At 46.9% G+C, this 18,485-nt stretch overlaps 1 protein-coding gene across 1 annotated transcript in view; it reads left to right on the forward strand.

The window, feature by feature from the left end:
* Window positions 1–16,867, forward strand: part of HS6ST1 (heparan sulfate 6-O-sulfotransferase 1) — a 194,831-nt gene extending 177,964 nt beyond the window's left edge. The window contains exon 2 of the mRNA XM_062005980.1: window positions 10,140–16,867. Within this exon, the coding sequence (XP_061861964.1) occupies window positions 10,140–10,848 (709 nt within the window). The 3' untranslated portion in view covers window positions 10,849–16,867. The remainder of the gene's footprint in view (window positions 1–10,139) is intronic.
* Window positions 16,868–18,485: the final 1,618 nt, after the last annotated feature.

The raw sequence follows: 18,485 nt of genomic DNA on the forward strand, positions 1-18,485 counted from the left end.
CCCTTCACCTTCCTGTATGACTTCTTTATAATTTAATCTTCTTCAAGGAGACATGCTTCCTGACAGCCCTGCTGTTACACTTTCCTTGACTCTCGCTGCCGGTGGAGCTCCTGTGATAGGCAAGAGACGCTGCCTCGCAGTTCAAAAGAAAATGCAAATTCCAGCCTGTCTGCTTTGGTTGCAGCTGATTTGGATAAATATCTCTGCATATTGCATAGTTACTTCTGCTTTGTCTTTGTGCTATTTCGACTTGCTTCTGGTGTTCTTTTTTTCTGTCTGGCAATGTCATTCTTTCATTCTTTTCTCTGCATCTTGAAGTGTGCAGAAATCCTGCTTTATTAGGTAAAAACCACACTTGGTTTATTCATTGGATCCATCTTGACACCTGGGGAGGCTGAATCCCTGTCATTCTCTCTCTTTCCATGGCACATACAGTACAAAGCTGTGCAGATTTCTGCACAGAGCTAGTGCATCTCAGACCTAAAGACAAGGAGAGACTTCAAGTTCAGCCTCCCTGATAACACGGCAGCCTGCACTGGCAGTTTATAAGGGGACAGCACTTACCCCCTGGAGCTAGAATGAGACCCCAAATGTTTTCCACTTAAAACTGGCTAGTGATAATGTAGAAACTTCTGCTGCCTATCCAGTGCAAATTGGTCTCTGACACAGAAGTGAAAAGTTTGGTCTCTCATTGCAAATGTCTCGTTACTCTTCAGGGCTTGATTTGTTTCTAGCTTGATTCTAATGTGTTCAACATACAGGGAAAACTCAAAATACTAGCAGGTACTGTACCCTTCCAGCAAATATTTGGTAGTAGAAAAGGCTGTAATGTGTTGCTAAAATCTGCATTTTGTGTAATGCTACAATCAATGGAAATTAAGGTCTCTGCAATAGAGCAAATAAGTGAAGGGAGAGAAAATTTTCCTTACGGAGAATGGCAGTGTTTTTTCATCCTGAAAGTTCCTGCCTTGGTGACAGCAAGGGCAATAAGGAAAGCAAAAGAATGCAAAGAATAGGTATGAGCTGCAGTCCACATTTCCACCGGCTGCCCTCTGCCAGCACTGATGTAATCCTTCTGGCAGGGAAGCTTGCCATTGCAGTCTGTCGGCATTCAGATGTGCTATTGATTAGTCGGTTTACTGAGGTCACTTAGGAATCACAACAAACCTCCTGAACCTTGGGAAAAGTAATAAATCAAAGGGATTTGATTTGTAACTCGCCGTCATCTTCGGTGCCTTGCGTCAGGAGAAGACAGCAGTCAACACTTCCCAAGCTCTCGATGCGAGGAAGGTTGTGATGGCGAAAGAAAGCACTTGTTTATAAACGGTGCAAGTAACATCAGCTTTTAATGGGTCCTAGAGGAGCCCAAGGCTCCAGAGGGCTCTGGAATGCCTTCCTCTCCGCCCCCATCTGCTCCCCTCACCCTGACCCCCACTTTTATTTTTTCCGAGCCTTTGGCCAATATTCATCACATCTGTCATGTTGAGAAATGAACTGGTGGTTCACTCCTGAGGGTCATTACATGTCATGTATCTTTTTTTAGATTAACTTGCTTGCAAGAGAGGTTGCACCAGGAAATTCTTGTGCTCACCCAGCAGCTCAGCTTTCTTGAAAAGCAGAATTTGTTAAAACTCGTGGCCTGTGTCTATTCTGCTAATTGGATATAAAACACTCAGTTCACACCAGTGTGATGGGACCATACTTGTTGCCTGGATAAAAGCCTATTAAGTAGTATATTGCTGACAAATCTGAGCTGGGGCTGAGTGTGTGACAGTGCATTATGAACACAGCAAGTATCAGTAATGCTCAGCGTTGAGGTCTAAGGTACCCTCATTTCAGTGATGGAGATCAACATCCTGAAAGGGTCCGTTTTTGGTGGGTTTAGAGGAATTAGCACCCAGCCATACCTATCTCCATGCTGCATTTGATTCCTGACATAAAGGGCTCCCTGGCATTACCATGTACATCTCATCAGTATGGAATAGTCTGTGTCATACTGACAGTGCCAAGGTGGTATCAAGGCTACGTGTGTTCTCCAATCTTTCTAACAAACCAGTTTCACCCATCTGCCCTTGAGGCTGACGTGCATCCTTTGTACCTCCACCCCAGCTCTGCAGCCCTTCCCAAGATAATTCAGAAGGAATGTCTATGTCAAAGGAGTACACACATAATAGTATTCATTCCAGCTCCTGCTTTGTAGACCTACCTTTCTTTGTAGGTCAACTTTAAATAGAGACGTCTCACGTTGAGCTGTTCCTGCACTGCAGCCACTGTGAGTGCAGAGGCAGGTGCAGACACACAGTGTTATTACTCCTAGAGATTCCAAAATCAAGGCTGGGTTGCTGCAGGGTGTCTGGATCTGGCACACACACAGATTGATCTTTTCCTTAGGTTCATGTCTGCAGGTTTCTTCGCCACCAAGCTGGAGAAGGCCTTTGCAATCATGTTTGACTCTACCCTGGTTTTTTAAGCTGTGACTCAGAGCCTGGGCATGGCTTGTGAGGAACAAAATGGGAGCTTTAATGGTTGAGGCTGTTCTGAGTGGATGGAGGGATGGTTGTTCCTCTTATGAAATGACAGAGCTGTGGCTTGCTCTTCTTTTCATCAGCTTCTGTTGCCTTTTCTACTACCTTTGCAAGAAAGATGTGTTGTTTGAGCTTCCCTGACTGGCACTCCAGCGTGACTGTTCATGGTATGATGAAAGGCTGCATCACCAGGATTGGGAAGCATTCAAAATCCTTCACATTTTATGAAATACACATGGGAAAAAAAGAGAGGTGTGGCTTTTCATGTATGCCTCCTCACAGTTACATCATTTTTAACTCAGGGTTACATGGCACTGCTATTTTTAAGTGTCTATTTCATGAATACAGCACACTTTAATTCCTGCTAAAAGAAATTTATAATACATTCTGACTCTACAGCTGTTGAAATCCAAAAGACCAGACCTAAGTAATCTCAGGCTCATTTACACTCTGTAATCTAGGAGAGATCTGCTTACACCTTCAGCCAGTACTGTTGGAGTTGCTGGAATTGGAGTTGACCATCTTTCCATTTTTGATCTGTTCTTCTCCAAGAGGTGAACAGAAGAGAATAGAAATAGACTGGAATGGAATGGAATGGAATGGAATGGAATGGAATGGAATGGAAGCAAAGCATTCAGTTGGAAGGGACCTAGAATGACCATTTAGTCCAACTGCAGTTCTCCTGGGCAGTATCTGTGAACTGGAAGGGCAGCAGGTAAGGCTGCAGCCCCAAAAGCCCTGTCAATGTCCCCAGCTATAGAAATGCTCTTTTTTTTCAGGCACTGCTGGTGCTCAAACCCATCCTGTGCTTCAGAGGGAGTCAGACAAGCCATGTCAGCGAGGATCCAAAGCTCCAAGTGCCCAGCATGTGCTCAGACACTGGGTTGCCAAGCTAGGGTCTTCCTCAGACCCCACAATATGCCTTTATTTTGTGAGAATAGGGGAATATGTGTTTGTATTACACTGCATTTAAGCTATCCTGGAATAAGAGCCCTTCATACTCCCCCATTGCCTTAACAGGAGCTGAAGGTGCAGATTAATTATTAGTAGGTTCTTGAAGTCGCTGTGCCACATGAGATTCCACCTTACATAGGCCTGAGATTAGGATGAGCAGGTGAGTGGTTTCTGGAGCATCCACACGGGCAGACATTCATATAGCAGCCCTCAAAAACAGAGCCAGACTGAAAGGGTGTAGCTTCCCCAGAGCTCTGCTCCCTTCTCCAGAAGCAGCTGGACTGAAACACACAGTTTCACCTGCTGAAACCCACCCTGGTGTGTTCAGAAACCTGTGCTTCGGATTCCATACAGCCAAGAGAGTCTGTGAGAGCTTTAGCTTTTCCATTTGGAAGAAGAGCACGACAATCTGTGTGTGGCACAAGAGTGTTCTGTGCTGCCTCCAGCTCCTGAAGCAGCCTGGGGTTGTTTTCAGGGATGAGCTCCTACCAGCACAACCCAGGCACCACTAGATCAGGAACTGGCCCGTGGTGAAATGGACCCTAGGAAGAGTCCCTGAGTGGGGATCTGGAGGGTGAAGCAGAGCCTGTGTGATGGTTGGTTGGTACATTTCCAAACATCCATCTTTTAATACAGCAGAGTCCATCAGGCAAAGCAAACACAGCGGGGCAGAACAAACCCAGTCACCGCAGCAAGCCCTGCCGTGCTCTAAAGACACCCCCCTCTTTGCCTGGGAAGGAGAAACGCTGGTGTAGATGTTTACACAGTCTGAGGACTGGCAATTGGCTTTGCTATTAAGTTTCTTGACTCTGGGCATTTTGTGTGGCAACCTTTATTTAAACACAGGGGAGAAAAGAGACTTGTTTATTTTGTTTATTTGGGGTTTTCTTTCTTTTTCTGTGACTTTTAAAGGGCTGAAGAGTTTATTGTGTGTGAAATGCAAGAAGAGTCTAAATGAACACCAGATGAGGGGAAATAGACTGAGGGAAATTAAGGCTATTTTCTACCAAAGGAAGTAATCGTTGTACATATATTAAATTCCAGTCTCTGACCGAGAGTGTGTTTTGTTATGCAAGAAATCCTGATTATAGGGTAAAAAGGGAAATCCATGGAGTCCTCCCAGGTTTGGTATTTACAAGTGCTAAGCAGAGGTTGTGTGTACTGCTGGTAAATAAGGCAGGAGGCAGCTTTAACTGAAGCCCATGGTGGGGCTGGCTGGAGAGTATTCTGCACCCGAGTTTCCCATGGGAGAAGGTAACTTTGGGGCTCTGTGCAGAAGGATAAAACAGTTTCTCGTGTATCTGTTGCTTGCATTGATACTGGCAGGGGCTGCCCAGATGGGCTGTGGAGTCTCCTACTCTGAAGACTGTCAAGACCCACCTGGACAAGTTCCTGTGTGACCAACTCTAGGTGCTCCTTCTCTGGCAGGGGGGTTGGACTGGATGATCTTTTGAGGTCCCTTCCAGCCCTTGAGTCTGTGATTCTGGGATCTGTTCATAAAGCTGTGTTCATACTTGCTGCTTTTCATACGGCTCTTGCAGCATTCACGTGAGTTTTTGTCATGAGGATACAGATTCCTTATAAACTTTCATCAGTCACATTCTCAGCTCATCCATCATTAGAGACACCTGACCCACCTTCACCTATTATTTGCCTTCACCTATTATCAGCTTCTTTTAAACAATAAAACAGAGCGTTTCTCACTCTGCAAGCTGGCAGACACCCTGTTCAGTTCATTCATGCAGCCAGGACATGGAAAGATACTTTTTTTAGCATGATTTCTTTTCTTTAGCGGTAGAAAAAGTGTAGCCTGGGGGCACATTGCTTTGACAGATTGGGGTTATATGGTGGAAGCTGACCTATGCAGCTTCCCTCCCCTTCCCCCTCCTGGCAGGCTGGGTGAAGCACGTATGACTGGAAGGGGCTATCCTTACTTTGCTCTTTCTCTGATGGAAGGCCACCACAGTAGTCAGGAAGGGGTGGTTACAGATTTTGGTTTCCCTGTGAGGGACACTTGAAAGCTCAGTGAAGAACCCATGGACATGAAAAAGCACAAGATATTTTGGCTGTGTGGGAGGGCAGCATTTAATCACAGCAAAGAATAGGGGATTGCACAGTCAAATAAGCAGCTCTTGGCAGATTTGAGAGACCAGCTGTGGGAAGTAAGAAGGGGGTATCGAATAGGAGTGTAGGAAAGCGTAAACAGAAATAAACCGAAGAGAGATAATAGCATCATATTTAGGATCCATCACTTTATCAGAATTATGTTGACTGGTTATTAGCAAAAGAGAAGGAACTGGATTTTAGAGGAAGAAGAGTTTCATTTCCCCTTCATTAGCCAAGAAGCCCGCTGACAGGAATTAAGGCAGAATATTGCTAAATGGGGGATTCAGCCACTCCCTGGTGTCTGCAAGAAAGGGTTATTTTTAACCCAGATCTGCTCAGTGACTGCATTTGAAGCATGGCCCTGCAAAAAAAAACCCCCACAACTGCTGGTAAAACTAAAGCTGCTTTGTGCTGCTCTGTGAGAATGGGAAGGAGAGGGCTGGGGTGGGAATCCTGTAGGGCAACAGTGCCCCCGACGCCTGTGTCATGAAAATATGCCTCGAGTCAACTCTTGTCCTCTGACCTCAGTCCATGCTGGAACGGGGGCTTTGCATAATCATTGAAGGAGACTGTTCCTGCTCCAAAAGATGTTATGTTTGGAATTGCCAAAATGGACAAAGGAAACATTGTCAGCCCTTCACACATGGGGGACAGTGGCAGAGAGAGAGACTTGTCTGGGGCACACAGGCTCGTTTTGACAGAGAGGGTGCTTGCACTCAGGTTTCCTGAATCCATTTGTGTACCACAACTGCAAGATCACTCTTCCTTTCTGATATTGGGCCCTGTTTTTTCTCCATGAAACTAATAATTCTAATACAGAGTTGTTTATCAAAAGCATGATTTTGCTCTGCCCTGTTCAATAAATAACACAAGCGGTTCTTTCCTCAGACAAAAGTGTGCAGCTTGCGTGTGAGCTTCGGGTGGATTTCCACTTTGGGACTGCCAGGGACAACAATGCAAGGGAAGGCAGAAGTGTGACTTCTGCTTTTCTGTGTCCTCCTGGGAATCACAACCCCATGGATATGCAGAAGTGGAGCCTGCAAGAGTAGTGATGCTGTTCTGCCCAGCTTCACACGGGAGTGCAATATCTTACTAACTACAGTGTGCATTTTTCTTGTGCAGGCTTGTTAGCTTCAGGAAGGCCAGTGAGACTGGGCATTGCTTGACCTAACTGAGGCCATTTGGGTTTTTATGAGGCAGTTTTGACTGGGACCATCTGGGCTAGGAGGAGACCACGCTTCAGAAATGAGCTTTTAGGAATACTTAAGTAGCTGTCTGGGGCGCCGTGCTGAAGAGAAGGGCACTCAGAGCTCTATGTACTTTATGGGTTTATTTATCTCTGATGACAAAAGAGAACTCACTAGTCATGTGGTTCCTCATAAATTTCAAGACACTGCTGACAAGTGGCACTGCCTGTGTTCTTAACCCAGGCACAAAGTTCCCCCGACGTTCTGGCTCGCCGTGTTAATAACGGCGCTGGTAATGGATGGAGCTTTAGAGAGATCTCTGACTCGTCTCTGAACTTAAAGGCAGTCCCCAAGCGATAGTTTGAGAATGGAAACTTCACTGTCTGAAGTACCTCAGGTGAATATTTCTATGGTGATTCATCTGGTATGCAAGTGGTTCATCTCTCTGGTTCCTGAGGCCTCAGTCCTTACCTAAAGACGTGCAGTTTGTGTTCCTGAGAGCTGAGGGCATCTGCACCTCTGAAACTGATATCCTTCCAGAAAGCTACATACAGGTTTGAGAGCATAACTTGCAGTATGTCAGTGGTGCATCTTAACTAAGAGGTTTAAACTTTTCTGTTGCCTAGCAGCCTCTGTTTGGTTGGGGGTTTGTTTTGTTTGTGTTGGGGGTTTGTTTTGTTCTGTTTATAGGGTAGCTTCCTAAAACACCTCCAGGGACCTGGTTCCACTGTGTTCCAGTTCCCACAGATACCTTTATTTCTGTGTTAGGAGACTAGCTTCCCTCTTCAAGCACCTTTCTATGGGACAGACCTGGAAAGGGGCACATCAAGTTCAGTACAGTTTCAAGAAACATAGCTTATTTTCCTATGCTTTCTGTTCACTGAGATGAATCCTAGAGAGAGGTCGCACGTGGTAAAATATTTACCAGTGTGTTGCCTCAAGTGAGACAACAGCCCTTGTAGTGCAGGTGTGAAGAAAGAAATCCTTGCTTCTCCACCTTTTTTCAGTCCATGTCCTGTTCAAGCTGCCTCTGTTTCAATGGACTCTAGAAGCTTTGCATGATATTTATTAGTCTGACTTACTAATAGACTCCTAAAGTTTAATCAGAGAGAGAGGAGTCAAACTGGACACAGGCTTACAGGAATGAGGTTCATGCCAGCTCTGCCACAGACACCTACTTGACTTCACACACATCATTTAATATTTATGGCTCCCTTGTCTGCAAAATGCAGATACTGATTCCTTTTTGTTTTTCCTTATCCATACTTGTATAGACTGCAGGTTTGGACAGGAACCAGCTCCTCCCCCGTCTTTGGATACCTCACAAATGAGTCCCTGATCTTAGGTGAAACTTCTAGTTGCTTCTGTAAGACACATAATAATAATTGGCTTCAACCTGCTTCAGGAAAAAATGCAACCTTTGGATTACAGTGGTGTAAATAAAAAGTCTGTGACAGTTAGCAAGAAGTGCTGGTAGTGTTTAGCATCAATGTCTGTCGCTTGAACATCTGGCATTCATCACTGCTTTCCTTTTCCTTCCACTCTCATATTTTACCCCCATATGTTAGAGGTTTCTTAGCACTGTCTGTATAAATCATAGCTCTATCTCAGTCTGGGTAGTTGAATCGTTACAGGCTGCAATGTAAATGAAGGGAGAAGAGGTGAGTTTAAGGAAAGTGTTTCTCCTGTGCACTCCGCTCCCCTTCTTCCTCCCCTCTCCCTGCACACACACAGTACCAGACAGTATCACCAGACAGTGTGATACCCTTGCTATGAAGAGAGATGGAAAAGTTTACAAAAATAGAAGATGTTTTTACCAGCCCTAGTTCTGAAGGCAAAGAGCAGGAGAGGAGTTGGAGCTGGAGTGGACACTCATTGCCATTGTTGTAAAGACCAAGATGTGCTGCTTTGGAACAGCCCTTCAGCAAGTTAGTAATGAATTGGGAAAGCAAAACATTCCTTAAAATCAGACTTCCCAGGCAGTGTCTTTGATGTATTTTCTTAGAATTGAATCACTCTTACTGCAGTAATTTAGATTACTGCTGGGAAGATTAAAATTGAAGGTGCTTGGAAGCTGTGGGTGTGTTAAAGCAGAATTGGCTTGGTTTGGTTTTTTCTCAAGAAACTCTGCAGTGCCCTCATGGTGACCATGACATTCATCTCTCCCAAGCCATGCTGGCAGGGCAGCGAGCCATAGCAGCATTCCAGAGATGCATTTCTGATGGGGAAATGAATCCACCTCCTCCCCTGAATGAAACATTTCCAGTTGCATGTGTGTATTCCCCTGCCAAAACCAGCTGCTCTCCTTTGGACAGTGTCACCCAGCCCCATGCACTGGGAGCACATGTGGATTTAATCCTCTGCCAGCTTTAGCAACTAGAGAAGGTGTTTGCCTGTTCTAGAAACACTTGGAGGCATCATAGTCCCAAGCTACTGCAGGCTGGGGTGGGGGGGAAGGCACATTTCCTTCTGTCTGGAGAGAGCTGTTGCAGAATGTCATCACTGCCAAAACTAGAACTTGAGCCAGGCTTAAGGTGGGCTAAAGCTTAAGGGGCAGCTTGTATCATTGGGAACCTGGAACAGCAGGAATGCCCCGTGTCACTAGTATGTATTCCTCCTGGCTTGCTTTTTCCTCTTTTTCAGTCTCATGTGTCAAAAGCATTTCTTAAGTTCGTTTGGACTGATGGCAGGTCAGATGAAATGGGAATTGACTATTTCTCATTCCAGCAGCCGCTGTTGCTGGTTGCCAGCTCATGCCTCCTCTTTCTCCAAAGCATATTGCATTCCTGGGCTCCCATTATTTTTCACTTATGTTCCTGTGGTGTTATCACGCTCCTCACTGCAGACTCCCCAATTCCAGGTCAGCAGCCAGATCAATCAAGCAGCAGGTGTCCTGATCAGCATCTGCATGAAGTGAAAGTGATAGGCCCAGCTCATAAGCAGCCCAGTTGCCGGGCTGTCCTGCAGAGCAGGTCCTGGCTGACTCAGAGAGCGCACGGTCGCGTGACAGGCCAGGCAGTCCCTGAAGTCACAGCTGCTCTCTTGATGTCAGTGCATCAGTGAATGCTGGTGATGTGTTCTGACATTGCAGTCTGCTGCTGGAAGTGGATGTCCCGGTGAAAGCGCTCTGACTTGGCGAGACTAAAATGATGGGCAGTGAGGAACAGGAGCAGGGGTCTAATGTTGCACAGGCTACGTCACAGCAGATGTTGAAGAAGAAAATAATCCAAGGGTACGGCGGAATGGATGCTGTGGTGATGCTGTGGTGTTGGTTTACCCTTTTTGGTATCTGCACTAGGCCTCAGCTTGCCAAGCACCTTCCCCATGACTAGCAGAACACTGATTTTCTTTTCTCTTCTCCTTGTAGAAAGTTTTACTACATCACGCTGCTGAGAGACCCAGTGTCTCGGTACCTCAGCGAATGGCGTCACGTCCAACGGGGAGCCACCTGGAAGACGTCCCTGCACATGTGCGACGGCAGGACGCCGACCCCCGAAGAGCTGCCCTCGTGCTACGAAGGCACGGACTGGTCGGGCTGCACGCTGCAGGAGTTCATGGACTGCCCGTACAACTTGGCCAACAACCGCCAGGTGAGGATGTTGGCCGACTTGAGCTTAGTGGGCTGCTACAACATGTCGTTCATCCCGGAGAACAAGCGGGCACAGATCCTGCTGGAGAGCGCTAAAAAGAACCTGAAAGACATGGCCTTCTTCGGCCTGACCGAGTTCCAGAGAAAGACTCAGTACCTGTTTGAGAGGACTTTTAATCTGAAGTTCATCCGGCCCTTTATGCAGTACAACAGCACCAGGGCAGGCGGCGTGGAGGTGGATAACGACACCATCCGGAGGATCGAGGAGCTGAATGACTTGGACATGCAGCTCTATGACTATGCAAAGGACCTCTTCCAACAGCGCTACCAGTACAAACGGCAGCTGGAAAGGATGGAGCAGAGGATAAAGAATCGGGAAGAGAGGCTTCTTCACCGGTCCAATGAAGCGCTTCCCAAGGAAGAGACCGAAGAGCAAGGACGCTTGCCCACTGAGGACTACATGAGCCATATTATAGAGAAGTGGTAGCCTAGGCAGACTTTTATATTACTGGTATTCTAGGGTTTCCATAGAAAAGATCATGGAAGTAAAACCACGAAAACAACAGCAACGACAGCGACGACAAACAAGAGATTTATTTAAAAGTAAGTCTGTAAAACAGAAGGTAGATTGCTTCCTTAAGCAGAGGGTCTTTTTACTGTTTCTTACAAGACCAATGAGATTCTTAAAAAAAAAGATAAGAAAAGAAAATAAATACATTAAAAAAAGAGTCAACATTATAATGCAGAGGGAAACACTGCACCAGTGCAGTCAATAGCGTACCCAAAAGAGTGTTCCTTATCCTCACGGTTCAAACACGAGCGGCAGAAGTAGCATCTCTCAAATCTGTTTATCCCCTGAGCATAATGATATAAAGATACGTGATTAAAACCCGAGGAGCCGAGTGTTTGTGGGTGTTTTGGGAGCTGGGATGGGAATTGCGTTGTCTGTAAGGAAATGCTATCGTTGAAGTGACTCGAGGCCAGGACGTGCGTCCCGTCAGGCTGCGGTGCCAGCACAACGGGGGTCCCTCCGTGTCAGCTGGCAGCCGCTGCCAGCAAGTGGAGCACCACCGAAGTAAAAGAAGAAGAAAGACATCACAGGATGAGAAATGTTAAAGCAAATTGACTGTGGCCTAGCATATAGTACTTAGCACAGTGGTTTGGATGCATTGCACTGGTATCACGTAGACATATACAGCTTCATCACAAAGAAATAATAGGGAACTCGAGCACGGAGCTCCCAGATTGTGTCACAGGCAGGTCCCAAAACAAGTTTAAAGCCAGCTGAATTCCACGTAGGCTCAAACGTGCACTCACATGCCATTCTGTCACCCTACACAGCTGCCACTCATGCCTTTGTCAGTGTCAGATGTTAACAGCCAGGAAGACCCTGTCCTACACACTGGGAAAAGGGAAGAAGTTACGTAGCAGTGCCCCCTCATAGACCTGCATGGCAAGTTCCAGGAAGACCCTGCAAGTAATCGGTCATTGATGGGAACATGATGAGGGGGTGATTTTGTTCTGTTTGTTGCTATGTGAAATACTGGAGTAGAACAAACACTCAGACCTACCCCTAGCTGTATTTTTTCAGTCATTTTCGCTTGCCCTTACCAGGAGATAGTGGGCATCAGCCTGTCTCCAGTGAAGTCACTAGAACTGATTTAAGTGGGAACAGGATGGGGCTGTGTTCCAGAGCTGTGAAAATTTCAGACTGTGGGTCTGTGGGTCTGAATTAGTGATGAGACAGTGCACATTGTCTCTTGGCAGAGTGCCTGTTCTGCAGCTCTTGCTTTAAATGAACAGGCTGTGTTCATAAGACTGGAAAGGGGAATCATGGATAATGTTTTTTTAGTCTCAGACCACTTTCAAAGCAGAACTCTTTTCAGTGCTGTTTTTTAGGGACTCGTGTAAGCTTAATCCTCCAGTGTGGTGACAGTCCAACCAGGTTCTGCTTACTGACTTTTGAGTCATAGAACAACAATGACTTCTCTAATTCCTCTTCCCACTCACCAAATTAAAGTATGGCTGATTTTCTTGCTGTTGCAAGCACTTCTTTGTTTGGCTGGAAGCATGGAAATGAAGCAGTTTTTGCCTGTTTCATGCCTCACCCCGTTATTACTCAGCCTGTAAGACCTGAACCGCCTATTGTTTAGGGTAAACTATGAAGTAGATGGAATATGATTTGATTTTCAAAGGCCACGGTAACTGCAGATCAAATACGGCATTGAAATCACCAGAGGAGAGGCAGAGAGCTGATGCATTCAGCTTTAGCACATCGTTTTCAGTGTCCCTTTCCCATCACATGAATCCTCTGAACTGCTTGGTTTGTGTTTTAGTTCATGCTCTCTGCCTCTGCAGAGTTTCCAGCAGTTTCAGATTCAGACTTGAGCCTTGCAAAGGAGAGGCTGCCTTAAGAGGAGCTGCCTCACTCCTCCTGCATACGCTTTGGGGGGTATTCTGCTCCAGAAGAAGAAAGATGACTAAAAACTTCAGGACAGCTCCTTGGGCTCAGATACAACCCTGATGCCAAGTCCAGCGAAGTCAGAGGATGTTTTTGCCTGCTGAGGGGTGCAGACGGGGCTGCACCCCGGTGCTGCAGAGTGCGCCGGCGCACGCTCACCGCCCCGCAAGCACGGCCGCAGGTTGTCGCCCAGGCGTCCGGCTGCTGCCGCTGTTTGGGGGTGGTGGTGGTGCAGTCTCTAAGGTTGTGTCTGTGCTTCTGCCACGAAATAGCCCCTGTTCACACAGGTGTGGAGCTTGGCCCTCCTGGCTGGAAAGCGGGAAGCAAAGCAAAGCAGTTGTTGTTCTGTTGGCTTGGGGCAGAAGGGATCACAAAGCCATTTGCTCACCTCTGAATTCCAAGCCTGGGAGGAGCTATTCTGCCGGTTCCCAGCGCTGTTATGAGTTGCTGTAACTAAAGAAAACATTTGTCTCTAAAAAATGCGATTTTACAGGCTGTTTACCCACAAAACCAGTGCATGAGATAGAAAAAGCAGCTGCTTGACATGCACAGCTTCCAGCTTCCCCCAAAGGCTTTGCGCTGCGTTGCGGATCCACCACGCACAAGGGCTTGCTGCAGCTCATCTGCTCTCAGCCACCAAAGGGTGACGTGGGCAGACGGGGCCAGGGGTGGCTGGGACCAGCAACGGAATTTGGCCCAGTTTGCCCCAGTTGTTTCTGTGTTATGGGCTCTTGAGTAACAATTTGGCCCAGTTTGCCCCAGTTGTTTCTGTGTCATGGGCTCTTGAGTAACCAGATGGATTTCAGTGGATCTCCCTGCAGGTTCTCTAAGTCAGAGGCAGCCTCTGACCCTAGAAGCGTGTCAGCAAGACCTCGTTCCAACGTTTTGTTTGTAATATATTACAGTAACAAGCAAAAGAAATGAAACCATTTTGAAAACTCATCTTGAACAGTTTCACTTCAGCCCACAGAAGGAGAGCTGACCTCAGCTTAGCACTGAGGCAGGAATCTCTAGCTTCAAACACCTCAGTTTCTCCACCTGAACACTGGGAATAACAGATTTGCACAGTCTAAAGAGTGTGAAAAGTACAGGGCACTTTGCAACAGATTCTAAGTGTCTGCAGTGAAGAGAATGACCCAAAAGCCATCCCTCCCCCTGGCTGCTGTGCTGGTGTCCTCGCAGCTGCAGGCCATGCATTCATCTCTAAGTGCTGTGTGCCAGAGCATGGGTTGCAGGCTGTACCTGGCACCACCTTCCTTAGTGGGTTTAAGGGAACTTTTCTAACATAAGGTGACTGTAGTTTTTTGTGATTTCTAAGTACTACACTTTGAAGTGGTACAAGTTCTTTGATTTTTAGGACTGATCCTTTGATGCTACAGTAACATGAACAACTGTGTGTGTAGTTTTAAAATGAGTGGACAACAGCTTTAAGGCACTCTGGCAGAAGTAGTGGCCAAATAATACATTCTTGTTCAGTATCTGCCCCGTTCTTCCAAAATGGTTTATTTTTCTGTGACTTCCAGATGCACTGAGACCTTCTTCACTGCACGAAGCTTTTCTTCAGGGGGGCTATCAATGCAGGTCAGCATAGGTAAGCACCAGGCACAGCAAGGGCAAGTGCAAGACTCTGAGCTGTCTCTTACTGGAGCTGGTGAGGCAGCTCCCTTTGAATTCAGATTTTACCTAGTTGGATGCTTGTGCATCCCACAGTGTCTCTGCCAGCGTTCCAGGGATACCCTGTGAAAAGCCTTCACAAAGGCTGGGGCTGTGTGAGGTATTTCTGAGGGTTTGTACAGCCAGCAGCATTAGTGTAGAGTTAGTGTTTTGGACAGGCAGTTACCTGGTACAAGGCCAAAGATGGCTCTTTGCCATCTTACACCCTTGCACGTCTGCCAGTGAGGGTGATGCTCTGAGTGGGCATTTCCCAGCAGACTCCATTCCTGCTTTGGGATGGTGCAAAGGCCAGGACACTCTGCAGTGCCAAGAAGGAGATCCTTTTTGCTTTTAGTCACCTGAACAGCATTAACTTCACTGTCTGGTGGGTGGTGCTGCTGGAGAAAACTTTACATTGCTGACTTCTTTCATCCCAGCTAGCTCTGCTGAAGGAGTTCTCCTCCTCCCAGAGTTTTCCAGAGATGCCACCTTGTACCCTTACCCAGGTCACAGAATGCAGGACAGACTGGTAAGGTTTCAGACCCAAGCTGTCCCAGGCTTCAGTCAGCAACAAAAAAACCTCTCCACAACAGATCAGTGTGAATTCCTGGCTTGCCTCAGGGTCTTCCTTTGTGCCCAACATTGTGGGGAGCACTTTGGGTTCATGTTTTTGCACCCCATATTCCCTCACTTGCTTACAGAGCTGGGATGAAAATGGGAGCAGCATAGAGAAGATACCATCAAGCTTTTGAATCCTCTCTCCCAGAGCTGTCCTGGAGGAGCAGAAAGGGCAGCACAGTCGCTGAGAGGATGAGGAAGGCAGAGGGACCACCACACTGGCAGTACATGTGTCAGTTAGGATGTTCTCACTCTGAGCCCATCAAATCACTGACACCTCTGAACAGCCCCAGAAGGTAATGACAGATACATCATTGACCAGAAGGTAGAGAACAGGGCCTGACCAAGGTTTATATCCTGAGGTTTAAAGTGTCTCTGCCTTCTTACTAGTGTTCAGAGGTACTCAGACCCCCACAGAAGATTCCAACTGTCACAGAAATGGGTGGTGCTACAGGGACTGGCAACACAGACCTAGGTTAAACGATGTATTTCCAGGGCTATAGCTTGAAATGCAACTCACACCATCTGCTGATTCATATCCAGGGCTGGCTGCGTTATGTTTTCTCTTGTTCCCACTAATATTAGCAGATCATGTTCCAGTGGCAGAACTGAATGCAGGACTCCCTGCCTGATGAGCAGTAGAGCCCAGCCTTTAAAGCCCAGGTCAGGTGGCAGCAGGTCAGGTGCAGCAGCAAGCAGCAAAGCTCGTGTCTGCACACACAGTCCCAGCTCCTGTGGCTGTTTGTGTTGCCCAGCCTGCAGTTCTGCAGGGCGAACGCAGTCCTGGCGAGCACTTGGGCATTAAAGCCTCTGTGGTCCCAGCTGCAGGTGGTTTTCTCTGTCATTTTTTTAGCCATGCAAGCTGTAAAAAACCCCCAAGATTTGCAAATTAGCCTGTCTCATCTCTCAAAGCCCCAGCGTTCACCCTCCCTGTTCCCCCAGGTGTCGGTTCTGCAGACTGGGCTGAGAGAGTTTTCCTCTAATGAGTAATTTGATATTCAGAGGGTTTACTGAGCGTGGTTTGTTTTGTACATATTGAAATATGAGTTAACTTATTTTTGTCGCCCCTTTTCATCTTCTTTTTTTTCCATAAAGAGAAGACAAAAGTCTCCACCCTCTCTCAAGGTGAAGTTCCTCGATGTGTTTGTGTGTAGTCTGCCATGCAAACACACCACAGCCACAGCCTTTCTCACCATCCCTGCTGCTGGCTGATTTTATTCTTCCTTGTCATGTGCTGTGGCTGAGGCTTTGTTTAGGTTGTCTCTCCTCTCTGCTGCACAGTCTGCACAGGGCAGGGAAAGGACAGTGCAGGCAGGACTTTCTTTTGTCTTCCTCTCCCTTTTCTTGTGTGCTTCACCCACCAAGGAACTCAGTTCTTATCTTCTAGTTGTGTGACTGAGGGTAAAAAAATGCAACCATCCCCCCACTCCCCCCCACCTTCCATCCTCCATATGTAGATCAAGCAGATTCAGCTTCTCTGACAGTGATTGTGGCTGGAGTCATTCCATTGGGCTGAATGTCTATGGTTTGCACTTGGGGTTTTTTTTCCACTTTGGGAACTTAACAACAACAAAAATGTAAGAGACAACTGTTTGACTTGAGCCAAGTAACACTTAAAGCTTTATATATTTATTTCTAGCATCTTACAAAAGGAAGTGTTGAAAGGTTTTGCCTTTTCCTCCACGAGAATAATTGGATTGAAAAGAAACAAAAATCATTTAATTGTTTTTTGTCTAGATCAAGAATGAATGTTAGCAGCTGAAATAAACCCTAAAACCGAGCATCTGGTGTGTGTGTTGTCCTTGCATGGGCCTTTGGATGCTGTTTCAAGGTGATATGTCTTGCCTTCCTGGATTACAGAGAGATAAAGCTGCCAGTGGAGATGATGGAGAATATTTATTTTCTCCTAACACAGAAACAGTCAAGAAGAAACTACAGTCTGTTTACTCCTATTGTTGCTTTTCAGCCAACATTACCCCAAAAAAAGCCCTTAAACCTCCTAAAACCCATCCTATTTTTTAAATCAATTACCTGCACTACCATGCACTCCTCTTACACAGCCACTGCGATGAATGGATTTGCAGGCAATAAATGGTGGTTGGAATAGCCAGTACTACAGAGTAATTAACAGATGGTGTGTTGTTTCGTGTTCAGAAGGGTGCTGTCACCAAACCTGAGCTGGGAGAATGTTCTGCAGTTGCAGAACTGGAACAAGCTGTGCACCTAAGTTTGCTACAGTGAAAGCTGGTGAGTTAGGGGTGAAAAAACGATGATATAAGTGCTGTACAGCATCCTGAGTAAGAATAGCTAGATGGTTATGCAAATGTTGGAGAGAATGCCACTCTCACTCTGCCCAAGCATCATTACTCTTCACACTTTCTATTATATAAGCTGTAGGAGGGGGAGGCAGTGTCTGACCCTTCCCAGCAAGGCTGCTCGGGTGCTTTTTCTCTTCCACCTGTGACAGCAATCCCACTCCTGGCAGTGTGGGCCCACTCAGGTGAAATGTGTGAAGCAGCTGAAGCAAAAAGCTGCATCCATGCCTTTTGCTGTACATGCTGGGCAGTGCAGGAGCTGGTGGGCAGCCCAGGTAAGTGTCAGCACGAGGATAACGTCACTGATCTTGAGGGGAAGCAAAGGCATGAACTGCAGCCATTTGTTCCAGGCTGTGGCACCAGCCCACAGCAGGAGGAGGCTGTGCATCCTGCTCCTCTGCTTCCTTCACCATAACCACCTGGGGATGGTTCCTCAGAACTAACCTCGCCTTGGCAGCTCCTGCTGACCCTTACCCCAGGGAGCAAGGGCTCTGGGTACCAGCTGAGCCCACTCCTGCCGTTTGCTTGCAGGGGATGTTATCTGCTGGCATCGCTTTTCAGGTAAGCAGAGTGGGCAACAAAGAGCCTGACTACCTGGTAGGGGCAGACTGTGTTCCTGTTGTTGTTGAGACCTGGATGCTTCTGTGTCCAGACCATCGTAGTGTGGAGCAGCAGGAGGTTGTGGCCTGGGGTCCTTCCAGAGCTTTGAGGGTGCATCAGCCTAGGTATGGATGCAGCTCACTGTGATGCATGGAGTCCTGCACTGTGGCAATGTACCTGCTTGGAAGGGCAATTTTCATCCTCCTTTACCCTCCTTTTTTGTGCAGGCAAAACACCTCCATTTGCACGTGGCCTTTCTGCACCATCTTTACTGTGGTTTACAAACTTGCTCAGTGATAGAAGCCTCCAGGAAAAGAAGGGAAGTTACCTAGCAAGCAGATGGAAGACTTCTTCTATTGCAAGAACCTGGGGTAGGAAGGGGAAAAGAGCAGAAAGGATACTGAGCAAGGGTTAAAAGAAGCAGGAAAACTGATGCTGAGGGGAGAGCCTACCGAGGCGTTGGGTTTTTTCTTGGTC

This window comes from Colius striatus, chromosome 12 (genome assembly GCF_028858725.1).
Source record: "Colius striatus isolate bColStr4 chromosome 12, bColStr4.1.hap1, whole genome shotgun sequence".
Taxonomy (NCBI): Eukaryota; Metazoa; Chordata; class Aves; order Coliiformes; family Coliidae; genus Colius; species Colius striatus.